Source organism: Diceros bicornis, chromosome 23 (assembly GCF_020826845.1).
Source record: "Diceros bicornis minor isolate mBicDic1 chromosome 23, mDicBic1.mat.cur, whole genome shotgun sequence".
Taxonomy (NCBI): domain Eukaryota; kingdom Metazoa; phylum Chordata; class Mammalia; order Perissodactyla; family Rhinocerotidae; genus Diceros; species Diceros bicornis.
The window spans coordinates 10,199,614-10,226,656 of NC_080762.1; the positions used below are offsets into that span (position 1 = coordinate 10,199,614).

Sequence of the window (27,043 nt, forward strand, 5' to 3'; positions counted from 1 at the left end):
ACCATGATAAAAAACAAACGAATCCCCTGCAGTAAATAATTACTGGGACATCCATGAAAAAGGGCAGTGAAATAGGTACTATTGAGTGATAGTATAGAGTATAGCTCAACATAATTTCTCCTATAACTTAGCCACATATTATCTGAAGTTCTGATAGGATTTAGAAACAGTCTTAATTTTACAAAGGACACGTGGAAATTAAGAAATCTAGAGAGGAAGAGAGGGTAGGGGGAACACTGTTATTAGGTAATTCTGTAGAGATGCTTTGAGGCAATCCCCCCAGGATCTTCCTCCTGTCCTCATAAGGATGGAGGCAGAAATGAGCTAACATAACTTGTGTGCCCGGCACTCATACTCTTACAACAATTTCATGAAGTAAATATGATTATCCCTTTACAGAAGAAACAGAAACTCAAAGTTCACACAGATAATTGGTGGCAGTGGGATTGAAACCAAGATCTCTGTGACAAAATTCAGAGTTGCAAGAAACTGGTTCCAATCCCTACTTCTCTGCATGGGTGTGCGTTTCTGTGCACTTCCGCAAACTACATTACCTCTCTGAGTCACCGTTTTATCAGTAAGATTGGGTTAACAATACTTAGAGACATAGTTGCTCTGAGGGTGAGCTATGATAAAGATATATTCAGAGTACTTAGCACAGAGACTTGCAGAGAGCTATCCCTCCATGAGTAATCACTATTAGTACTATAACTGTTATTGTTGTTGTTATTGATTTTGAGATTATGATGCCAGGCTTTCAAGACACAGAGTATGATTTCATTCAATTGTCCTACATGTACTAATGTCCTACTATGAGCAGGTTATTATTCTTAAACTTTTTAGCTCCCCATGAAATATTTATCTGAAAGCAAGCAAAAATAATGTGAAAGTGAAGATGTAATGCTTTAACGACCACACAGAGAAAGTTCTTCAGACTTGATGATAAGCCTTATTATTTAAACTCTTATCTAGGTTATTTTGAGAATTAGACACAAATTGCTGTAGATGCTTCCTTTAACTCCATTAAACCAAACATGAGCAGATGCATGTGTGTACAAGTTCACACACAACCTGGAAATGTTGCTGGGGGGGATTTCCAGGACAGATGGATCTGGTTATGGTTTAGGGAGCCTCTCCATACACTTGGGCTACAGCACACCTCAGTTGAAAACAAGCATGTGAGTATCTCATTGGTTTTTTCCTTCCCTTAATAAGTATCATCCTTTCCCATGGGCTCCAGTTTTTTCTAGCAGAAAGACATTACTACCACTGTAGATATAGGAAGCAAGCTGTCATAGAATCACAAAGAGCTAGGAGGTTGGTGTTTGTATATGTCCCATTTCTATTTTATTTAAAGACAGAAGTTTTTAAATCTTTTTGAGATCCTATATATCTTTTGAGATCACAAATCTTTTGAGATCATATATCTATAAAATTGCTACATGTGTTGTTCTGCCACATCCAGACACCAACTTCTAAAGGCACTGAAAAGTGCATTCTGACACGAGCTGAGAAGGGGAAAGAGAGAGATGCAAGGAGATAATTCTTGACTGTAAAAAAGGAGTTTACTTTTCCAAATAAAAGAAATCTAAAATGGGCCACTGTCTTTGTGTGCTGTTAACACCAGCTCTTTTGGAGAGTTTGAAAATGCTCGGCTCCATGATAAAAGCTAAAAATGTCCTGGACGTGGAGTTGTTTACCCAGAGTACGAGCTGCTCTAAAGTTACAGAGCTCTGGTTGGAAGCGGTGGCTGGAATGCCGCCTCCGGGTCACTGACGTCACAGTAGTCTCAGCTGCCGCTGTGATACTGAATTGAGCAGCTTCGTGACTCGTGAAAGTGGTGAAGGTTCCAAAGGGGCTTGTCAGTACCGCTCTGTTGAATGGTCAGACTTATTTTGCATTCCCATTTCTTGCAAAGAAGCAAGATTCACCAAGCTGAGACTTTTCTCTTGAAAACAACTAGCTGTCCTTTCATTGCTAGGTTGACCACTGGTCGAACATCCATAGGATTTCTCGCTGGAGCAAAAAGGTATGTTTCTTTCGGGCAGTTTGAATGCAAGTGACTAATTGTGGCAAAATATGGAGGGACTGCTGCTGCCGTGTTGTAAAGTGTGGATACTGTTTAAGTGGAGGATGATGTCAACATCTGTCTGTTTCAGTGTCTGTGTCTGGGTTTGAAAACGGTGGGGCGGGGTGTGTAATGGATTTTACTGACTCCCGGGGAAGAGAGGGTTCAGCTGCTGTGAGTGGATTTCTCAGCTCTGGACTGATGGTGCCATCCGCTCTCTGAGACAGTGTTTTTCAAACACGGCTTCTCAATACTTTGAACAGCACTTTGCCTACCGTGGGATTTCTCTAAATATATTTATTAGAATGCTACTTTCATTAGGATGAGGACTTTTTAACATTTGCAAAGTAGAGTTCACAACCCTTGAGATTGCTGATATTTGAAAATTGCAATGAAAAATAAATGTAGTTTCATCCAAGATGATGGTTTGCTCCCTGCATGGTGAGTGTTTCTGTAATTTGAGTTAAGTGCATGCCATTCATAATGGGTTCATCTGCAATTAGGAGAGAACCTTACCACTACATCTTCTGTTTAAACTGGTTAATTTTAGATATTTGTTTACCCAAGCTGAAAATTTCTTTCAAAGCCTCTATTTTATAAGTTAAGAGAAGTAAAATCAGTGCACCTATATCTTGGATGTTTTCTAGTTTGAGTGTATAAGTGGAGAGAAAACAAGGAAGGAGAAGATAATAAAATGAGAATGCAAAGTTGGTTTCTTTGGAATTGCATGTGGCAGTATTGGAATATGAAGAACATGCTGAAATAGCGAGAAATAGTAATAAAAAATATTCCCTTTTGCCCTGTAACAAAATCAAATCATGGTTGTCTTTGGAAAGATGCATTTGCCAGAGAACAATAAGGGAGGAATAAGGTCTGTTAATCAGTTGAAATGATGCAGGTGACTCATAGTAGCCTGGATAAAGGGCTAGAGAAACTTGGAGGCAAATGGTGCATAACTCTGATGGGTATGGGTGTGGGGATCCTAATTCCTCAAAGTTCAGAGGAAGCAAAGCATCTCCAGGGCAATGATTCTTCTAGGAATTGTGAGATTGACAGCACCTACTCTGTGTGGCATTCCTATTGGAATATGTAATCTCCTACAAATGAAAAATCTCCAGTTATCCGAAAACTAATATGTTAGGAAAAGGAAGTAGGAGAGCAAGAAACAAGTATTCTGAACAAAAATCTCAGAAGAGAGAAGTAACATCGGAGTCAGCTCCCCTAACACTGTTTCATTTGTCTGGCTGAAGTCCAGTTTCCAGTGGGGCAGTGGGATCTTGAAATGGTAACGACCAAGGTGTAGTAAGAATGGAACACCCCTCCCACAAAGAAGTATGATCATGACCAAATTGAGGCTAATGTGGGAAATGAAAATGAGTTATTGTGAGACTCCTGTGGCACATTAAATCTGCTTAATAGTAGGGCTGGAAGGTTGGCAGAACTATTTTCTTCCCTTCACCGCACTTATGCAGCCCACTCACAACTCTACCGTTCTGGCTTCCGGCTGTGGGGAGGGGGAAATGGGTTGAAATGGATTAGGGAAGGCTGACTTGGAGTTGTTGGGTGAAGAACGTGTGCAGGACTAAGTAATAAAGCTCACTCTCTCCTTTCACATTTGCTCTAATAAATTTTTATTCTGAATGCAATTCTAGAAGGAGTGAAATGAAATGGAGAGTCAAAGGGACACCGGAAGGGGTGCAGATAGCAGAAATCCTTCCTTCTCCCCCACATAGATGCCAGTATCTGTGGGTGAAAAAGAGTGACAGCTAAGAACAAAGAGAACTTTTATGTTTGCCTCAGTCGAGTCACTGAAAGTGAGTTTTTGAGTCTGCTGAACCACATTACCCCGTAACTTCTCCTTGCAGAACATTCTGTCCCTACCAAGCTGCCCCATTAGTTGGATTTTTTAAAAAATAATTAAGGAGAATTATAACAGGCAGTTTTATATAAGATTTGTTTATTCAAATTTTTACTAACAATAAAAATTTTCCTAAATATTTACCTTGCCGTGTGTCCTTAAGCTACTTGAAAAATACTGAGAGCAAAGAAAAATCATTGAAAATTTTTGTGAGTTCATACAATTAGACTTGCTTTTATCAATTTTCTAATTAAATAAAGATCAAAATCATCAGTTTTATGCCAGAGAAAGAAAACAGAGAGAGAGATAGATGAAGGGAAGGAGGGAGGGAGAAGACAAGAAAAAGGTGCAGGGAGAGAAGGACAGAAGGAAGAAATCAAGAAACAGGCATTTATCGAGCACCCGCTATGATCCAAAACAGGGTCAGGCACTTTTATTAAGCATTCTCTCTCTTGCTCATTTAAGCCTCACAACAACTCTATGGCCCCCCTTTATTTTTGTTAGAGGAGAAAGCATATATTCAGCCATATTGCATTTGACATTTATGACAAGACATAGATGCAAGGAAGGCGAAATAAATCCTCCCACAAAACTTGGCACAGATATTGCTCTTAAGAATTTTCTTTCAAAAGCTTATTTTTGATCCATAACCATTATAATTCCTGGCACTAGAAATTGCTCTGGCCCTGAAAGGGGAAACTCTGTAGATTGGCCCTTCTCCATATTAAGTGATGAGTTTGGCTCTTTGCAATTAAGTGCAGGATTCTGTCTGCTTCGGGAACATTGCTTGGGTTCATGTATAGTCTTGTTACCAGGAGCAAGCCTGATTTAGAGTTTTCCTGGATGAACCTCTTCAGGTAGGTAAAAAAAGAGAGGGGTCTGATGCCTTTAACCCTGGTCTGGAAGTGGTTCAAGGAAAGTTAGAAATAGAAAGAAAAGTTGTAGCCATTTGCTACATAATTGTAGGAGAAACTTTATAGTGATTTTTGGACATTTCTAGTGTTCAACAGTTAGCGTGAAACACGGACTAGCATAGCACCTCTTCCAGGTAGCTTAAAATTAGTCTGCTCCCTTTCTATAACTTCCTTGGTTAGATCTGCAGCTATCTCTTGTTCTTAAACTGCTCCACTCTTCCTAAGAAATTCCAATGTTACATACCTGCTAGTAAGCAAGATGGATAGTTTCAGCTCACAGTTAATTATGTACAGTTTTAAAGCAGTCTGTAAGTCTCTGAAATAAGCACTGTCTGCATTTCCTGTGAATAGTTATAAGATGAACCTAAAAGATTGCTGGGTAATCAAGATCAATGACAGATTCACCAAAACAAACAAAAACCAGAATTCTGTATATTCTTTACTATCTTCATTTTGTTGGGTCTTCATTGAGGTATTTATTTGTGGACAACTTGCGCTTGCTACGGCAGGTATCTGTACTCATTGGCTTATAGTTGTGGAGGGCAGCGAAAAACAGGAAGGATGACAGAAAGGGTAGAAAATGAGATTAGAAAAGAGCATGGCTAAGTGGATAAAATGAGACATGACAGCATCTTTAACGGCTAAATCCGAAATTACTCCTTTTTCTTGATTGAATTAATCATAGTATTGTGAGTGCCAAAGAAATAGGTAAAAACGATCAAAGTATCTGTAGCAAATTGTTTGAGAGAAGAATAACAATACGGATCCCAATATGTTCGAGTGTTTTTGAAGGTGGAGCCCTGCATATAGCACTAACATTTTTTATCCTTATTAGTCTAATTCACTGATAGATTGCAGCTCAAAAAATATATGTTCAAAACAGTTTGCCACTCGCATATTCATGTTCGGAACAGTCTGACAAAAATAAAATTAGTCTTCAATGTTTATCTTTTATTTGGTAAATGAAATATGCAGCCATCTTCTGCATGTTTTGGGACTGCAAAATGGGGCCTGCTGCCTGGTTACGTCAGCTTTCTTCCACAATACCAGCACCCAGGCAGCTACTGACTCTCGGAAACTTTGCTCATAGTTAGCGTAAGCTGCCACCTGGTAAGTTAGGGCATTTTGGTCACAGCCTAGAAAACTGAAGAATTAGACTTCTTATAGGCATGATTATCTTATATGGAGATTCAAACATTTTAAACATGTTTTCTATCCATTAAAAAAAGTACATGACTTTATTAATAAAAATTATTTTTAGAGCAAGATTTTTTAAATTTCTCATACTACTTTGCATTCCATATGTTATTCAATCTTTATAACCACCCTGTGACTGTCCTCCATTTTAATGTAAACAAACAAAATCTCAGAAATTTTAGGTGACTTTTATAACAGAGTTACCAATCTGGTATTTTATTTTATTTATTTTTTTAAAGATTTTATTTATTTTCCCCCCAAAACCCCAGTAGATAGTTGTATGTCATAGCTGCACATCCTTCTAGTTGCTGTATGTGGGACGCGGCCTCAGCATGGCTGGAGAAGCAGTGTGTGGGTGCGCACCCGGGATCCGAACCCAGGCCGCCAGCAGGGGAGCACGCGCACTTAACCGCTAAGCCACGGGGCCGGCCCCAATCTGGTGTTTTAAATTGCATCTTCAAACCCTACATACACCAACACTAACTGCTAGAAATCGCGTTATTTCAGTCACTGCTTTATGTCATCGAGGATATCCTTGCAAACGGAGCAAAATGTTTTCTTTAGTTCTTTGTATTCAGTATCCTAAATAGGTTCTCATATATAGTCTATCAGAAGGAAAAGAGAGCGTGGATAAGTTTTAACATACTGTTCCCCAGATAGTTTTGCTGCTTTTACACTTGATGAAGTAAAAATAATGAAAACATTTTTTATGATTAAAAAAATGTTTGGTTTCTTGCTGATACATCAATCCCAGACTACCAACTCTAGGGTCTTATTAATACAGTAATCACATTTGGCATGAGCTTGAACTCTGAATATAAAATGGAGACTGTAGTCCAGCACTGTCTCAGGACCTTAAGTCACAGAAATATATAATCTGGTTGCATCAGAACAGAAGGAGTAAATTTGTTGCAGCAGAATCTACCACAGTTGTGTAGCTATGACCATACAGTTGAATTTCCTACTTCCACTCTTAGATATTCATGAAGAGTTCTATCTTTAGATTAGGTGGTTAGTTAAAGGAATACTTATATCTCACATGTGCATTTAACCGTCTTGTCCACTATAATTTTGCTGTCTGGTCTCAGAAAGGGGAAAAAAACACTTTGCACAATACTTATTTTTTGACTGTTAGTTTCTTCTTCTTAAGCAGATTGTTGTCATCTCTTCTCTTCTTTTGAGTCCAATTTTCCTGTAGTTTATGTCGATGGCTCTTGACGAAATGATAAAATGTTTCCAGGAAGCATGTGGATTGGAACTCTCTCTTGTTATGTTTATATTCGGCTTTATTTTAAAGGCAAGTGAGACAGCTTCAAATAAAACAACCCCAAGCTTCCAAGAAACAGTTAAGAGAAGGCAGAGACGAGCAGGAACACCCCTTCACTAACACTCACGCAGTTGCCATGGACCTTCATAAGCAGTGGGAGAACACAGAGACGAACTGGCACAAGGAAAAGATGGAATTACTGGACCAGTTTGACAATGAAAGGAAGGAATGGGAAAGTCAATGGAAGATCATGCAGAAGAAGATAGAAGAGGTAAAAGTTGATTTGTTTTGAATGGATTGTAAACTTAAAGCTCAGAATGAAAATTCTGTTGAAGTTTGTTTGTGTTGGAAACCATTTTAATTTTCCTTATTCCACCTAAGAGATGCATGTCTCCATGACATTTACTAGACCAAAAATAGCATAACCTCACCCAATGGTATCACAGGGACTATGCTTATTTTATAGCCTTGCATGAAAATTAAGAACTTGAAATGTCACTTTAAAGTGTATCAATTTATTATTTTCTGACTAGAATGCCTTATCAAAAGTGAGGTCTGTATTTTGCATGAGTTTTCAAATACAGGGCCCAGGAGGAAAACGTAGAAAAGACATAATTGGTGGGAAATATATTAGCGAAATTACAATTAGGCATTAAAACAGAGATCTTTCCTAAGACGATTTATGAATAATGTCTACTAAAGGAAATTACATATTAGATAATTCAGTGTAATCAAAATGAGTGTCATATAGCAAACAGAAAATGGCAGTAGACATGATATTTATTCTGGCAGGGTGTGCCACATTTATTAGCGCATTTATTAGGAAAGGGCTTATGAAAAATGACATGCCATGACTCTGCTACAAATGGTTATTTTATCCCCATTAACCATCCCTCAGCCTGTTGTGCCTGGAATATTTCCTTTAAGTATTTACAATGATGTATATTCAAGCTTGTTCCAACTGGAAATTATTTATGCTTATCTTGCTTTCTTCTGATAACATCCATGGTATTGACTTATATGGTTTTGTGCACGTTGCCAAAGTCGTTATTTTAACAGACTCCTTGGCCTTTATTCGCAGGCAATCAAAGCTGGCGCTTTATGTGTTTATAGTGCAAATATTTTTCTTATTAACAGCCATATAATTGGTTGTGAATAAAATACAAATTGGCATGCTAAATGGAAAAATTAAAAAGAGTAGATATTAAACTATTCCTCTGAAATAGAGCTGAGATGGCAGGCGTGTAGTGTACGATTAGAGATTGAAAGGAGAATCCACTTCTTGTCTCTCTAGAGTTTGGAAAATGTGTTTTGCTCACTCTCTTAGCTCTTCCACCCAGAGACTCAGATTGGATCCCCAGGAGATGCCTAGGTCAAATCAGAATCCAAACTCCAGTTAGAAACCTGAAGTCGTGGGTCATTGGCTCCCAAAGGTTTGGAAGGTCCACATAGCAACAATCTCAGATAATTCTAGCTTCCAAGCAAAATAATTTAAGGAGTCAGGTTAGTCTAGCCAATTGTTTAAGCCATGTAGCTAAAACAGTCTGCATCTGGTTAATTTTGTTATCGTCAAATAATTATTCTGACATCTCTGTAGAGTCCATCTGTGGTAAATATTAGCCATATCAATTAGCAAGAATTAAACATACTTTAAACAGGATCATAGTCCATAGAAATACTGTCTCTTTCTGCATCAAGGAGACAGAATGGCTGTAATTTTTTTTTCATCTTGGACAGTAGCTGTGGTGCTATTTGTGTCTTGCTGTCTGCAGTATACAGCTCCATACCTGGGAATATGTTTAGATAATGATCTTACCCATAATACCCATAGATGATGCTCTTCAATACCTGAATACTAGCATTATGCTCCCCTTATCATACTAATATATATTTCTTTTCTACTCCCAGCTTTGTAGCCTGTAAGAACGTACCTTTTGTACATCCCTTCTTAGAGGCTGCAAAGCTGGTAGTAGAAAAGATTGAGGAAGACAGCAGGAAAGTATCCACACATGTCACAGAGAATCAAGACAATTTTTTAAACTAAAATTAAAAAATCAACACTTGAAAAAATTATAACATGCCACAAGCATAATAAACTATTTGTTTGACATTTATCACTAAGTTCTTTGTATTAAATCAGACACAAATTATTAAGCCGTGTATTAGAGAATTGTAGATTCCTAAGTGCACACACATAACTTTGGTGATTCCAAGTGATAATATCATCTAGTAAGAGGATCCAGCGTTGGGTAATTAAGACGCTAATGATTCTCTGTTTAGCCTCTATCCACAACCATTGCATTTGCTTTGCAAATCCAAGATGTACATACTTGGATCATTTGAAACCTGATATAATCCAGATAGAATCCCTGGATAGAGTTAACACACGCCTCGGAATTTCTTTCACTCACACTGTAATCTTTCCTGCTTGTCTTCTGTGTTCAAATGATCAGATAACCATCAACAAGGGCTGGGTACAGATTCTCTTATACAAAATAAGTAGTTCTCCATCAATAACATTTTGTTACTTGTTTATTCATACCTGGCTTAAGTCCCCAAGAGAACTTAAGATGGCATATAAAATTCTATATAAGGTAAAGTATGCCGAAACTAGAAGAGAAAGATGAGGTGAAGACAAGAGGAAGGATTGCATGTGAAATGCATGCAGCAAGTCTATCTTTCTAGTAACTAACACAAAAATTATCAGATGCATATTTCTCAATATTCAAAACACAAAAGCAAATCTATTTACCAGGAGTAGCACTTTTGTCCCTGATTTTAAACTAAAGCAATTTTGTTTTTACCCATGGCTCTTCAAAGAGAAGACAGTGTCCCCAACAGCATCCTTAGATTTAACATAGTACTTTTGAGGGTTGCTTCTTGCAGTATCCCTCAAGGTCAGCCAAAATCATAATGCCCACAACAGTTCAGTATAAATAATTTTACAGCGGCCAACACAGTTGATTCATGGCTGCAATTTGATGCTATTCTGACTTCATCCTGTGGTGGATTTCTGAGTATGTAGGGAAATAAATGCGCTGTGTGTCCTTCAGGCATCAAGTACGTATAGTGCTTCCCTCATCTGAGATTTGGGTAAATACTGAGCAGCAACAAATCTGTATTATATTCCTTGAATAATAGATGTAGTGCAGACATAAGTTATGGCCGTAAAATGTACAGTCACATGTTTTAATAGTTGTCTGACTGTCTCCTTTGAAATTTGACAAGCTTTCCCAGAATTCAAGCCTGAAGAGAAAGCCAGTCCTTCCTCTATTCAGGAGTGAGCTGAATGAGTGCCTGCAGGTTAAACTAAGTCCTTGTCTAGAAATAATTTGGGGTCTGCTTTAACGTAGACTAATAGATGGTCAAAGCCTTAGAGTTCTATTGTATCACATAGGACAGGGTCACATTTGTTTTAATTAGGAGAAACTTTTTTAGAATGTGTATGGCCTTGGCATTAAAAAAAATCTCAGGGCTGGCCCTGTGATGTAGTGGTTAACTTTGCATGCTCCACTTCAGTGGCCCGGGGTTCACAGGTTCGGATCCCAGGCATGCACCAACACACCACTTATCAAGCCATGCTGTGGTGGGGTCCTATATAAAGTAGAGGAGGATGGGCACAGATGTTAGCCGAGGGCCAATCTTCCTCATCAAAAAGAGGAGGATTGGCAGCAGATGTTAGATCAGGGCTAATCTTCCTCACCAAAAAAAATCTCAGTTAATATCTAGCCCTCACCAAGGTAACTTCCAAAGGAAACATCATTTGATTGCAAAATGTCTACTTAGAGAACAGAATGAACTGACTTAACATATGAGATTCTCAACTTTTTAGACAGTTAAATGTCGGCATACAGGTAGGATCATACATTTCAAAAACATGACTGTAATATTAGTTCAATTCTTGCTTCTCTCTCAAAGCAATTAGAAAGCATGGCCAGTAATTGATTCAGGTCATTCCAATTTTGTGACAGTGCTTCTGTATCATCATGACATCTATATATAGATACACGTTTATTTTATTTTTAAAAGAGTTGATTTCTACTCAGAAGATAGAAATTACCACCCATGCTTAGTCTTTTTGGTTCGTCAAACGGTTCCAGCTAATCCAGATTTTAGAAGCACTATTTGGAGGCATAAGCATTAATATTCCAGGGTAGTATACAGTAATATAGCAAAGAGAACTCAAAACAGTGTGCTTAGTATCAAAAATATTGACAGAGTGAATTAGGGGGAAAAAAAATTCTTTGTTTCTCTTATAGCTTTGCCATGAAGTAAAGCTTCGGAGGAAAATCAACATGAATGAACGTGCTAAGACCATTGATCTTGATCATGAGAAGGCCCATCAAGATAAAGTGGTAGAATCTTCTCCAAATTACCCCAATTCAGGACAATGTGAATTTACAGGGATGAATCACAGGGATGGTCTGGAAAAAGAAAATAAAACAGAGCAGAGCTTACTCAGTGAAGGAAATCAAATGTGTAAGGAACAAAAAGCAACAAAAAAATCAAAAGTCGGGTTTATGGGTCCTTTGGCCACAGACAGCCAAACGGAATGTGAGGCCTGGCCTGACCTGCGGACTTCTGAGGAAGAGAGCAAGAGCTGTTCTGGCGCCGTCAGCACAGTAAGTGAGATGTAATTGGCCTAGAACTGTTGCTAAAGAAATATTTACATTTCGAAGTGCTAACATGCTATTGCTTATGTGTAAAGGCTCTTGAGGAACTTGCCAAAGTTAGTGAAGAATTATGCAGCTTTCAAGAGGAAATTCGAAGGCAGTCTAACCACAGAAGGTAGGCTGGTACATCTATGATTATTTTATTTGGAAAATCAAGAAAAATATTATTTTCAGTTAATGAGTCCAAACTACCTCCTCCTTACACTTTGTTAGTGAAAATTAACGCGTTATTAAAATCTGTTACCTTAGAAGATAAAAATTTTAATCGTATATTTCTCCATTCACTAATTCTTAAAGCAAATCTTCTAATTCTCTTTATATTTACCCTTTTGGTGTTTAGTTAGGGTGTACTCTCCATGATAAATTAACAAGTATCTTCTAATGTAATTCTTTTTTATTTTGGGTATTTGGCCAGTGGAAAAGTATACAGCTGGGCGAATCCAGTTAAATACGTTTTTAAACTATGTCAGATTTTACAATGTGGTGTTTTAATTATACAATGATGTTCTACTGAAATATTTTATACCTAAGAGTTATTTATTTCTCTACATTCATTATGTATATAATGGAAGCATATATAATTTTCAGAGCAACATATTTATAAGTATGTACACACATATATACAATGCTATAAAAATGGTGTTTCAGTTCAGAAACACCTATATAATTGTAAAAGTAAGTTTTAGCTAAATTAAAAAATAAGTTGGAATTTTCCACAAGTAAAGATGGATTGTTCTAGAATCAACATTTATCTCCCAGTGAGACAGTATGCTTTTCTCTTTGAAAGCTATAGCAATGTATACCCTTATTTTTCTTTAGTTCTAAGGAAGCTCAGAGAGAATTTGTACTAACTTACAATAGATTTTCTCATCCAACCGTGTTTTATACGTAATTTTACCCTCTACTTGTCCATTTAGCTTTTGCCTACTATTCTCTGTTAATGCGTTTATGCTTTATTGTAAGCTTTCTCAGAATATTTTATAAATTGAAGAGATATAAATATGATTTATATTTATCAATATGATTAATTAACTTTAATTTATGAATCCATATTGTTGCTATATTTAGATTTTTATTTTGATTGAACTCAGAAAAGACTTACTTGCCAATTTTCTCTTACAAATCACACCTGGTATAATGTTCTCCTTGTTAATCCATGACCTTTAGAAAAAAGTTCAAAATCCTTAATATGTAATTCAAAGACATTCCAATTTAACCTAGTGTTTCTCTCTTATTTTCCATCATCCTCCCTACCCTGCTTTATAATCCATCCACACCAAAGTACTCACTGTTCCTTGAATAACCACTCAATTTTTATTACAGCTCACTTTGCCTATATGCCCTCTACTCCACTCATCCAAAAAATTCTTACTTTTCTTTCAAGCCCAAATGACACCTTCCATTTGGTATTACTCATGTCTCATTGCACTCTTATTCATATTTCTGTCATACTACTTAGAATGTTATTTCAAATTCAAGGGGTGGAACTTGAACTCACATGACATAATGAATAGGAATTCAGTAGGCAGAGCTGAGGTAAAGAAATGGCAAGAAAAAACCTATAGAAATGAGAAAGCCAATAGCAAACACCCACACAGTCTAGTCTGAGTGTAGGTGAAGTTTCAGATAATAGAAAAAATAAAAGACAAGATTGGAAAGATAGTTCGGGTCAGAGTATGTAGAGCCTTGAATGCAACACTCTGAGGTGGGCTTTATCCTACTTTAAAAGGGACTCAGAGGTTTTGACTAGGGGATTTATATAAAAATGATGTCTGAGGAAGTTGTGACTCCTTTTCCTAAAGCAGAAATCCATTGCTTAAGCTATGGTTTCTTTTAAGAGCTTATCCTAAATAAAATTATTACTAATATATACCATGTTTTATAATTATTTAGGATGAAGTCAGATTCTTTTCTCCAGGAAATGCCAAATGCAATGAATATGCCTCATGGAGACTACATGATCAGTGATGGCCAGTGCATTCTTCCAATCAATTTAGAGAAAGAAAAACAGAAAAATAAAAAGAAACTGAACTGTACCAATGTGCTCCAAAGCAATTCTGTGAAAAAATGTGGAATTGATACCATTGATCTGCAAAGAAATGAAACTCCACCAGTTCCTCCTCCAAGAAGCACATCTCGAAATTTTCCCAGCTCATATTCTGAACAAGCCCATGAAAGTCTGAAGGAAAGTTTAGACCACAGCAGCTGGGTAGCCCAAAAGGGTCAAGGTGAAAGGACCTGCAATCCTCATTTCCTTTTGAGGCACAATGAGATGGCTACACGGTGTCTAAGTGAAGGGAAGACTTTGAAAGATGGTATCATGTTTTCTTCTCTGGCACCAGAAGCCAGAATAGATAACAAGCCTCCATATGATGAAAATGTTGGGCTTAGCATGTGGTCATTCGACATTGGGAAAGGTGCAAAAAATAGCCCCTCTACATTGTGGTTTCAGAAAACCTGCTCTACTCCCAATAAGCCAAAATATGAAAAGGTGATCCCAGATCACCCTGCTAAATCTCATCCTGACCTTCATATAGGCAATGACTATAGCTCCTCAGTGACACAGAACAGTGGCCCACTTAGAAGTTTCAGTTGTGGCTTTGAAAGGACTACGAGGAATGAAAAGCTAGCAGCAAAGACTGATGAATTTAACAGAACTGTGTTTAGAACAGATAGACATTGTCATGCAATACAGCAAAATCAAAGCTACTCAGAATCATCTGAAGATCTTAAGCCCTGTGGTACCTTAATTACTCATGCAGGTAACATATCAGAAAATGACAATGTGTCTGGTATTCTGAAAACCAGTGCCCACATGCCTGTGCCCAGGGAAAATGTGGCTGATAATCCCACCAAAAAATCCACAACAGGCCTGGTGAGACAAATGCAGGAACACGTAAGTCCTAGCAGTTATCGTAATATGCTCCACGAGCATGACTGGAGACCAAGTAATTTGTCTGGCCGGCCAAGATCAGCTGATCCTAGGTCAAATTATGGTGTTGTGGAAAAGCTGCTGAAAACCTATGAGACATCAACAGGGTCTGCATTACAAAATTCTAAGTGCTTCCAGGATAATTGGACCAAATGTAATTCTGATGTCAGTGGTGGGGCCACATTAAGTCAGCATTTAGAAACGTTCCAAATAGAACAAGAGCTTCAGCGAAAGACAACCATGTGTGGGGCACAGCAAGTGAAGCAAGGAGTAGATCGGAAAAAGATAACAGAGGTGAGAAAGCAATGAATATATTTGGTAGAACTCCATCCACGTTTGACTCCGAGTTCAGTCAATTGCCCGTTCATGTCAGTGGAACGTAGGCACATGTTTTGGCATCTTCTCAAGTTCTTGACATGTCATTTGTGAATAAATATGGACCTTAGAATTATAACTCAACATGAACTTTTTAAAGTGTAGTTTTTAAGACTGGAAATAGCACATTATAACTTTTTCTTAAATTCTGAAATGGGACAAAATAAATATAATAAATGGACTTAAGAACCTCATATCAAAGGTTTTTTGTAAATTTCTTTCTTGAAAAAATATTCCAAAGGTGATTTGTTGATTATAGAATTTTATTCTTTTGAAGTGTTTAGAGTTTAAGAAGTATATGGGAAATAGTTTTAAAATAACTTGCACTTTTCAGTTGTTAGCTATGATTGGTTCAGTCATCCCCAGCGTTTGATTTACGTTCTTTCTCATAGGATTAGTCACACGAATGTGAGTATGGGTAAAACACATCATTTAAAATAGTGCCTTATAAGGTTCTCTTAAAAACTTTAAGAGCTAAAAGGCAAGTACAGGAAAACAAAAACTAATGTGATAACTTAAGAATGTTTAAAATTGTTCTTATTTGTATAAATTCTTAGCGTGGAAATTGCCAAAAAAAAAGAGGATATTTAAATAGACTGTTATCCTTTTCTCGTTCCAATCTGTTTGCAAAAGAATCTAGTCTTCGTTAACAGGAGAAAAAGGGGTTGAAGAGATTGATATTTACAAAGAAGAGCTACCCAACAGTCCTTTTTTATGCATAATTTACTGAAAGTTACAAGGTGACAAATTGTTATAATTAGCCAATGCTTCGAAAATCCTAGTTTTACATAATGCAGTGTGTATGCAGCATTGTTTTAAGCTATGCAGGTTGCCTCCTGATGTAAAAATATTATTTTTATGTGGCTTTCAAACCCTACGAAAATATCAGTTTTCATCTGTTTTATCAGAAAACTTGCCTGTTTGCACAAGGTACAAATAATTATTCTGCGTTTGTATTTCTCTGTTTTTTTGTGTGTGTGTGTGAGGACGATTAGCCCTGAGCTAACATCCAATGCCAATCCTCCTCTTTTTTGCTGAGGAAGATTGGCCCGGGGCTAACATCTGTGCCCATCTTCCTTTACTTTATATGGGACACTGCCACAGCGTGGCTTGACAAGTGGTGCGTCAGTGAAGCAGAGCGCGCACCCTTAACTGCTATGCCACCGGGCCGGCCCCTGTATTGCTCTGTTTTTTAGTTGAGCCCATAAATACCTGTACGGTTCTGTAGCTTCACATGGGAAATGGAAACATTTATACAATAACTAGCCAAAATTCTCATTAGCTAACAAGAAATATTACTAAATATTTCCCATTTCTGCATTAACTGGGGGTTAGGGAGGAGTCCTCTATTGTAGTTCCTTAGTAGTAGTTCTCCATCACCCTTCCCCAGAAACAAATCTAAAAAAATAAAATTCCAAAGAGATAAAAACAAATGCATGTTATTGTCGTAGAAACAGAGACCAACCTCACTGTCCATCTCAGATGACAGAGCACAGGCTTTGTTAAGAAGGTCAATAAGAACCGAAGGCATAAAACGTGTCATGAAAGCCTTTTAATTTTTTTTAATTGCAAAGGTCCAAGGATGCTTTTCTTCCATTAAAATAAAAAGAAAGAAAAGAAGGAAGAAATGAAAGAAAGGGAAGGAAAGAGAAGGAAAAGGTTTTCACTCATCAGAAGATGCCCAATATAGATAGTAACCCTTTATTAGCAATTAGAATGAAGTTTTATTTAAAGTTTTTTAATGGTAATGTTGAAACTGTTTAGAGATAGTAAGTGGTTCTTAACGAAAAAAAAGATGGCATCAGATAAATCATTTAGTGGTTTGTGTGCCTTTTGCTTATGACCTCTAAAAGTGTCAATAACTTGACATAAATGTACACAGTTTCTTTTGTCATCTTTTTATTTTTAAATAACGCTCAAATATCCTAATATCCCACTAAGAAACATCTATAGTTTTATCATATCAAAGTTATCTAACATGAACTTTTGAATCCTCAACTCATTAGTTCTGAAAAGAGATCAGTTGTGTTAAAATTTGTCACCATGAAGAAATCTACAAGATTATCAAATGCTATATTCGTATTAAAAGTGAATTGCTTTGATTAAGATATTCAAGACCACAAATACTATACAAATACCTTCTTCAGTTTTTGATGCTTTTTCTTGCTTGTAAATAAGCTACTACATTAATCCCATAGTTGAGATGCATAATATATTGAGCCCATTGTTGGTGCCTTTATAGTGAGATGAATGTCTTCATTTGTGTCATAGGAATCCATGGCAGTGAAGTCCTCACATGGAAAAGGATTTTCCCGACCTGCTAGACCAGCAAATCGCCGTCTCCCGTCCAGATGGGCATCCAGATCTCCATCGGCGCCCCCTGCCTTTCAGAGAACTGCCCACAGTTATGCCATTTCTCTGCGATCTGAAGCATCAATGGTCTGAGTCTCTGGCCTGGATTGCTTGGTTACAGAAGTCCCAATTGCCAAACAGAGCATTCTGAGTGTTTACAGCCAATCCTGTCTCTTACAGTATCTTTCAAGATCACTGGGACAAACAGTTTAAAACTTAACTTCCCATCAGTCTTCAGTGTTTTTAATCTATGGAATAATTATCTTCCTGTATTTTGATTTCTTAGATCAGAATTTTTTAATGCCATCTTCATGAGATTTGCCAACATGATTTAAGTTGAAACAATGTACTATATTGTATATTCTAACTTTCTTGCGAGTGGCAGAAAAAGCAAGTTTATGTGCATGCCATGTGTTTGTAGGTGCATGTGTTGAAACAGGAAATATCTTAGTATGTATTTAGATAAGAAAAATTTATGTGCTAGTGTTGACTTTGAAATTATAACATGTATACCTATATATTCTTTGTGTTTATTTAAAATTTTTTAAAATATACAGTATTATTTATATTTTGTATACCTTTTAATAGGTATCCACTTAAGGCATTTGAGATATATATATTAACTAATCACTTCCTTGGCCCCAACTACATTGAAAAATAATTACACACGTATCTAACATTGGTATATTTCTATATACAACTCATAGTTTCTTAACCCATATGAGGATAGACTAATACCATTGATCTCCTTGTTTTCTCTTTTAAATAAATAAAATTGTCATGGGTTTAACAGATCAGCCTTCTAAAGCAAACATAAAAGTTCATAAAATCTTTGTTATATCATTTGGTAGTCTATTACGGCTTTTACTGAATACTCGATAGAGCTAGTATCATGAGACTGCCTTATAAACGATATGACTAAGTAATGAATTTATTTTGTCAACTTCAGTAACAAACATTCCTTAAATGGGATATGAAAAGAAATTCAATTATGTTGAATTCTACTTTTTGTTAAAATTATTGTAAACTTTTAGTTCAGCTACTTTATTTGGAGTCATACATATTGAAAGGTAAGTCCTTTACTTTTTCCTTTTTCTAACGTTTCCCCTAAAATTAGTAGATAAAAGACTAATTCACTTTTTTTATTAATAAGGAAAATCAGGAATGACATTTCACTGAGAGCTGAAATATAATATATTTCTTAGAGTGTACTACATTAAAAAAGCTTTAAGCTAAACTTTGGCATCCTTGAGTAGCATAAGAAACAGAAACGATTTTTTTGGCCACAATTTGCGAACAGTGAACACAAAATCTGTATTGAGAACTGACAGAAAAATGAATGTTGAAGTGCTTGGAATTCTACATGGAAGCTCTTAGAAGCAACTTTGCTCTCCATTGTCTCTTATAAAACCAACGATGTTATTAGAATATTAATTCTATTTAAGCTTTTCTTTTACTACAAAAAAGGTTAAGGAATTCTTATAACAAAAGTATTCAAGGAGCCTTCTGCTTATGATATATTCTCACAGTTTAGAGAAATTCACTTCATTGTACACCATGACTTCACGTAAAGTAATAATTTTACAATCCCAGACTGCCTTAAAAGGCTCAAGACTGTTGCATAGTGATGGACAGATTCATACTTTCCAATAAAGAGAGTTTCCAGGAATTGAGCTGAATTAAACTTCTAGAGCGTGAGGTTGGAGCAGATGCACATGGTAAGTAAGGACTATGGATCCACTCTAAATTCTTATTTCTTTCAGGGATATCCTTTTCCATAGGAAGCCTATCAGAGAAAAGTAACCTAGACGCCAAACGATGTCACTCATATAATATGCTTTTCATCTAGAGGGAGAAAACACTGGGGAGGTGGTATCCTGTGGCATAAAGTGATGGACGTGTTAACAAGATGCTGCTGTGTAATATTGGAGAGCCTGCCTAAGAATCATGAGACATCTCTGTTCCTCTCCATTGCTGTATCCCAGGTAGTCTGATGTGGATCTGTGGTTCTCACCTTCAACTACTTGTCAGAATATTGAGGATCTCTTTTTAAAACTTAGATTCCTAACCTCAACCCATAATTACTAAAGCAAAATTTCCAAGGGTAGGGAGTGGGAATCTTGAATCTTTAATAAAACAAAGCAAACTCTTTGACGATTAGGGAGCTTTAGAAGCAGTGACATTGATTGATACCCTAATGGATGGGTACGGTTGGGTAGTCACGCTACTTCCCTGGAACTTGCCTTTGTTGTCTGTAAATTAAAAGGGTTCTATTGTCAGGCTTCACAATTTTAAGCCACCTTTTCTATTACCATTTGAATGAAACAGTGGGACACAAGTTTAACATTTTATGTTGACTAAAATCATAGAATATTAAAGCTGAAAAAAAAGCATCTGGTCCAACTCCTTAATAGTAAGGATGAAGAAACTAAAACAGATTATTTGAATGTTCTGCTTTGTCTCTTAAAATATTTTATAGTTTTTTTTATGAAAACAACCTATCAGGTAAATGGAAATTATCCTTGAAAAATATTTTCTGATGTATTGTGATTTGTAACCTGTAGTTTTTCTACTTTGGATGGGCATTTTCTTCCCAACAACATACTTATGCTATCATTGCTGGACATAAGGGATTTGTAAATATTTCAGAAATATTTCATTAGAAGCACTTGTGTTGGCCGGCCCCGTGGCTTGGTGGTTAAGTGTGCGCGCTCCGATGCTGGTGGCCCGGGTTCGGATTCCGGGCGCGCACCGAGGCACCACTTCTCCGTCCATCCTGAGGCCGAGTCCCACATACAGCAACTAGAAGGATGTGCAGCTATGACATACAACTATCTACTGGGGCTTTGGGGGGAAAAAAATAAATAAATAAAATCTTAAAAAAAAAAAAAAAAAAGAAGCACTTGTGTTAATAGAAGTTTTCCCTAGCATACTTTTGGGGGAAAAATCTTTAAAGAGAAGGTTGCTGATATGGGTTGATCTCAGAAAGGAAGAAGAGTGAGGCAGAGAAGAGCACTTGAGTTTCTGTGTGTGTGTGTGTGTTTGTGCGTGTGTGCGCATGCACAACCTTGCATGAGTTTTCTATATTGCCTTATGTTCAAAGCCAAATATAAAAATATAAATAATTTTTGCATAATTTACCTTATAAAGAATTGTCCACAACTTTCGTTTGTTTTTACATAGACCATGAAGATGACCAGATATTATCATGCGCCAAACACAATTTACTTCTCCATGGAGGATTTAGCCAGACTCCATGTCATCCTGAGAAAACACCTGGACCTCAAAAAGAGAATCTGCTTCCCTGCAAAGATTTTTAAAATTATTTTAGGCACATTTGCTGACAAACAACACTTGGTATTGAAATTTCCTTCAGCCACTGGAGGCTATCAAATAAAATAGGTGTGGAAACACCTACTGTGGCATCTATATACGTTGAGAACATTTTGATTTTCCTCCTTATCTACAGTGATCTCCATTCAGCTGAGAATTTTATAAAGTCTAAATTTAAATATGTACACAGTTCAAGTACTAGCTTCCCCTAAAATATCTCTATATAGTAGAATCTAAAAGCAAAGCCTGCCTGAATTCCTGCACACGCACAACCCCTTATAATTTCTTATACACTGACATCCACTCTGTGCCTATTTAATTGCTTATGGAGTCTGATTATATTTTGTTTGAAAAAGGCATACTCCTCTGAAATTTGCCTTTACATAATAAAATTCATTAAATTATTTTTAGGTAGATTCAGATTTCTATTATAGAAATATTTTGCTTCAAATTCTGCACGTTTCTTCCTAAGTAGCAAGTAGCTTTATCTGACTTCGCAACTATGACTTATTTATTTTATCATACCCCATAAAATATGCCCCTTCAAAAAATGGGCTTCATAAAGTAAAAATCAAAACAAAAGAAAGATTGGGAGGATGACCTTTCAGGCAAGTATCTACACATTTTTTACAGTAGGAATTTTTCTTATCATAAGAAATAATTTTTATTTCACTAGGGAAAAAATGATAAGGCTTAAAATCTGATACGCATTGCAGTGATCTTATGAATCAACAGGTAAGATTGGCAAATTCTGAAAAAACTTCTGCTTATATAAAGCTAGTATGGAATCTAGAAGTGAGGGAAGAGTCTAGAATAGGAAGGACCTTAGAAGTCACGGAGAACAGTCTCAGTTAGAAGTGAGAAACCTGAAACTCGGAGCGGTCAGCATGGCTGCCAAGGTTACAGGGATGGGAACTAAGCCAGGTTCCAACACCAGTGTCCTGCCTTGCTGTATACCCATGTATACAGCGTCTGTGATTTGGTGGTTTGCAAAGCAGGTTCATACTCCTTGATTTGTTTGCTTCTTAAAACGAAACTTCAAGGCAGCCGTTGTGATGTCTAATTACAGAAGAAAAAATTAAACAGCCAAAATAATAGAATAAATGTTTCCCAAGATAATATTTAGAAAGAAATAGGTAGCTCTGCAGACTCCTAGTCAGGCTTTTTTCTCAAAGAAGAGGAAGAGAAAGGCAAAGAGCAAACAGTTGTGTTTTATGCATGATGAAGTTGTTTATTTTGTTGACATTGACAGTTTCTCTTAATTTTGTCTTTCAATGACCTTAACTGAAAGTCATCATTCATAATTTATATGGTTTCAATGGTTTCAGGAGATCATATTCAAGAAATCATGAAGAAGGTTCATTTTATCAAAATATTTTTCATTTTTAATGCTTATACTCTGATATTATATAAATTTTGTATGTAGGCCAAAATGTTGAAGGTAAAACCAATAAGTATTTCAATAAGCAGCCAAAGCAATCCTTATCTATAGCATCAACTAAATCCTGACCTCCTCAGTCTTACAGAATCACAGAAAATTTTCGTGCTATGTGACTTAAATGTGCTCCAGAGTAAATGAGAGCATCTTGCTTGAAGCATGTAGTTATTTTCAATTTATAATCTCAATCCAACCTTAATTGTGTCCCACCAATTTCTTTTTGAGGCTTTATTCTCCAATTAAATTATTTACTCATGCAATTTTATAAAAATCATTAAACAAATTTAATCCAGGTATTTGGGATCTGCAGATTTTTTTCTAGATAATGCTATTCGGCTTCAAAATAATGCCAAATTACATAACCTAAATTATATATATTTTCATGTCAATCTTTGCAAGAAATTTTGTGTTAAAATTAACTCAGTAAAATATTCTCTGAGTTAATGATATCTGGAATGAAATAGTTAATTAGCAATAAAAGCCAGAGAACCATTAACAACATTTTTTTGTGTGTGAGGAAGATCGGCCCTGAGCTAACATCTGCCAATCCTCCTCTTTTTGCTCAGGAAGACTGGCCCTGGGCTAACATCATGCCCATCTTCCTCCACTTTATATGGGACGCTGCCACAGCACGGCCTGAGAAGCGGTGCGTCTGTGCGCGCCCGGGATCCGAACCGGCGAACCCCGGGCTGCCACAGTGGAGCGCGCACTTAACCGCTTGTGCCACTGGGCCGGCCCCAACAATATTTTTAAAAGAGGGTTACATGTAGGAGTGAAGGGGGACAATAGTCTGTATACGTTAAAACTCAGGAGATAAAGCACTGGGAATAAAGATTCTTCCTTGGAAATCCCAGGCAAGGAGAGGGGAGTTGAAACCAGACAAGTCACTTTGTTAAAAAGGAAGCTGGTGGTGGTGTAGCCCAGTGACCTAAAGCTAAAAGAATTCATGACGTATCCAACTCAGCAAAAGCAAGCACTAGGCTTTCCCTGACAGTTCAAGAACCTGGGAAAAACACAACATCAAGGACTCCAGGGTGGACCATGCTCAGGAGTCAGGCAGGTGGTCATCCTCGAGGAGATTCTTCATAAAACAGCAGACACTCGACACTGAGTCCAGGGCCAGGGGAGGAATGAAGTGTCCAGGAAAGGATATTGGCAAAAGCGAGATACTGGATCAAGAAGCCCAGTCCTGGGAATCAGCATGTAGGAAAGTTAAGAGATGAAGCTAGAGGTAGGGAGGGAAGTTTTCATTGGAAATAGGAATGGAGAGGTCTTCACAAACACATCAGATCTTTACTGAAGTTGGGAGCCAAGAAGACTTGGGTAGCAAGTCAAGCACCCATTTGAAGGCAACGAGGAGTGTAACCATCACGAAGCTGAGATAAATGGAGGGTCAGTGCAGCTTGAGCTCTCATCTGGGATATTGTACAGACTAAAATTGATAGGAGGCCATCAGAGGTAAAGATGATGAAGTGTGGACCAAAACTCTCTTCTCTTCACCTTCTCTTTATTGTTATTTTCTTGTGATTCTATCACCACAATCTAAAATTTTTATCTAGATAAGCTGAGAAAATAAGCCATCTATACCTTCATTTAATAGACCATACAGCAAAATTAGATACCTCGGAAATTGAAAGTGATATTTTTCTGCAATAAAAGTTTAAAGATAGGTACATAATCAAAGGGTAAGACCATTTTTAGAAGAATTTAGAAAATTACACAAAATTGTCTGTATATATGAAGTGAGTGAGCATAGGGAACACCCAGATTGCATCCGAGAATAGACTATAGTCTCAAAGAAAAAGAAATGCAACGTGATTATAACTAAAAAAGGGGAAACTTAATGGACTGCTCTGATCTCTGTTTGAATGGAAACGAGATGGACTGCATGGAGCCCAGGAAAAGGTACCCCAAGAGCAAGAATATCCAGTGCTGATCCACTGCTGTCCAGCAGAAAAGGCCAAGGTCTGAGAACATTAAATTTCTGGCAACAAGACTATTCCATTCTGTCGTGGAAGCAGGCGGTTCCCCCAGACTGATCTGTGCCCCACAGATATCCCTCAAGGTCATCCAATTCCATCAGCTCACTTTTTGCACACTAACTCAAGAAGCCTTCTGACTCTCAAATTAACTACTTAGATATTTAGGGAAGTAAGAGAGCATGTAGACTAGTGTTTCCTGAATGTTTCCAGAAAGTTCTCTAATAGAGAAAAGAAATCGCTATCCAAATACCAATGATAGTGTCTACAATTCTTCAAGTTAGGGGAGTTGTAACTGGAACATTTTTACAATTTTTAAAACAAAACAGATTTTGTCTGCTTTGTTCGGGGATTGTTCCAAGAACTTAGAAAAGTGCCGGCAGATAGTAGGCTCAATAAATATTTGTTGACTAAATTAACAAAAATTTTAAATGTTTTAATCACTTGCTATCAGGAAAAACAAAACAAATTTTCCTCTCTTCGGCCTTACTTAATCACAGCTGGAGTGAATTTACTTATTTCATAAAATTGAGCCAACCTGAATTTACATTGTATAGTAATTTCTCTTGTCAGAAAGACACCATATTTTGAAACCGTAAACTCACTTAAAAATGTGCATGCAAACTGAAATAGTTTTTTGACTGTTTTTGCAAACTTTATAAATATAAGGCAAGATGATGAGAACACTACCAAAGAGATAGTACACTGGAATGTTGAGAGAATTGCTGGTGGACATTTTATTAAGCGTCTTTTAACTGAAAAGTCAAATGACTTATGTCATATGAAATATTATAAGGCTGTCTCTTTTATTGTTTCAGGGGAAAAATAGTTGAAGGGCCTTTTTGAAGGAAAAAAAATGACATTATATGGGCTAACTTTTAGCACATGTAATTGAATTAAAGTTTCCAAAATTTCCTTCTCGATAAAGTCAACTCTTCACAACTCTCACACGTTAATTCTGCTGCAATCTTATCACACCAGGTGAAAACTTACACAATTTCACTTTCACAAAGAAATCACCCTTAAAATATTTTTGCTGAATATGTCAACTTTGAGAACTATTGTTTATCGTTAGGCAACGCAATGATTCATCTTTTTAACCATGTGTTAATAATTGTTATACTATGTCTTTAAATATCCGTTTAAAAACGATGAATTCCACTAATTGCAAATCTGATCAGTGTTTTTCTCTACCTAAGCCAACACATATATATGTCAAAGAGCAAGTTTTCACTCATTTCGCATTTCTTTACAAATTTGTCTGTAAAGATAAGTATCTAAATAACTATGTCTACTAATTTTCAACAAAACTCAGCATTTCTTTCCAGCCCATTAATACACAAAGAAAACAAGAGACAAACTCTTTGAGAGGAGATATTGATGGGCTGCTTCAGAGCTGCTGATCCATACAGGATACAAAAGGATGAACTTTCCCGCCAATGTCAGCATCATAGATTCATTTCCCTGCATGCACCCATCAATATGTGCTTTTCCATTCATTAAAAATAAATCTCATATATATTTAAAATATTATTTTTACTGAATAGTTTACTATAAATTATCCTTATAAAATTAATGAACAAAGATCAGTATCTAATTAAATTGCTAAATTATTAGTGTCCATGCTTTCCAATTTAAAATAAAGAGTAAGGTTAGCATTCAGCTCTCAACTAGTCATTCTAGGATATCCTTCTGGAGCGTTAGAACTATGGAGCATCATTCAATAAGAGTATCTTTTTCACCTTGGCAGTTTCTTTTTAAGCCCCAACAGGTTTGACCATAACTATAGCATGGAGTTTTATCAAGTTTTTTTTTCTTTAAATAGACTTTATATTAATCCTCAAGCAATTTTCTCTTTTTAATTGTGCTTTTCATTCCTAGCCAATATTTTTTTTCTTTTGTTGGTGCAACATTTTCTGGTTGTTTGAACAGTTCATTTTTAATGTTACCCACAAGAACAATGATGTTTTATGCAATTATTCTCAGGATTTTAACCACTGAAAGATATAAAGAAGTAGATGTTTGGCAGTTCCACAATATTATAGCTCATATTTTAAATATGCCTCTAAGTACATTCTACTATCTTTAGATGGCAGCTACCTGGGACCAATTCAGTAGTAAAGAGAATAGTCTTTAATCTTTTATACCATCAATTTCATTGGTAAGGCCTCATCTCTCCCACCTTCGCTGGTTTCTGGATGTACTAAAAATTTTAAATCATCTTTTCTATTTTACCCAATATCCAGCTTCTGATCCAAACTTCCTGTATTAAATCACCTAATGCATTTCCTATTATAAATATAATTTTTAAATTATTACACTTTAAATGTATAATTCAAAAAAAATAGTAACATCACACATAGTACAGATTGGCAGGAAGTAGACCTAAAAGGAATCAAGCACTTATAAACGAAATATAAAAATGAGAGTAATTGTTAGAAATTCTTAAACTCTATTTTTGAATCAATGACTTTGGTGGGGTGTAATCTAAATTTTAAAAACAAAACACTGATTCCTGCAGTAACAAAATAATTTCTCAAAAGATTAGCCATGCGGGTCTGTGGGGATACATGATGAAATGACACTTTTCAGCCTTTCCACTCCAGCAGCCAGTGCCATGAGCAACCTTAGCACACTGTTCTTTTCCTAGTATCGTG

The 27,043-nt window shown here is 36.6% G+C and overlaps 2 protein-coding genes across 3 annotated transcripts in view; both read left to right on the forward strand.

The window, feature by feature from the left end:
- The window catches only part of SOGA3 (SOGA family member 3), a 60,825-nt gene extending 53,451 nt beyond the window's left edge, over window positions 1–7,374 (forward strand). The window contains exon 8 of the transcript XR_009223527.1: window positions 7,335–7,374. The gene's annotated coding sequence lies outside the window, so the exon portion shown is untranslated. The remainder of the gene's footprint in view (window positions 1–7,334) is intronic.
- The window catches only part of KIAA0408 (KIAA0408 ortholog), a 28,106-nt gene extending 10,059 nt beyond the window's left edge, over window positions 1–18,047 (forward strand). The window contains exons 1-6 of one of the 2 annotated variants that reach the window (XM_058566327.1): window positions 1,451–2,029; window positions 7,335–7,575; window positions 11,564–11,926; window positions 12,013–12,092; window positions 13,871–15,203; window positions 17,556–18,047. In XM_058566327.1, coding sequence (XP_058422310.1) covers window positions 1,881–2,029; window positions 7,335–7,575; window positions 11,564–11,926; window positions 12,013–12,092; window positions 13,871–15,203; window positions 17,556–17,729 — 2,340 coding nt within the window. In that variant the 5' untranslated portion in view covers window positions 1,451–1,880 and the 3' untranslated portion in view covers window positions 17,730–18,047. Of the gene's footprint in view, window positions 1–1,450; window positions 2,030–7,334; window positions 7,576–11,563; window positions 11,927–12,012; window positions 12,093–13,870; window positions 15,204–17,555 lie in introns of those variants that run through there. The other variant, XM_058566328.1, reaches the window with a different exon arrangement.
- The last annotated feature ends 8,996 nt before the right edge of the window (window positions 18,048–27,043 follow it).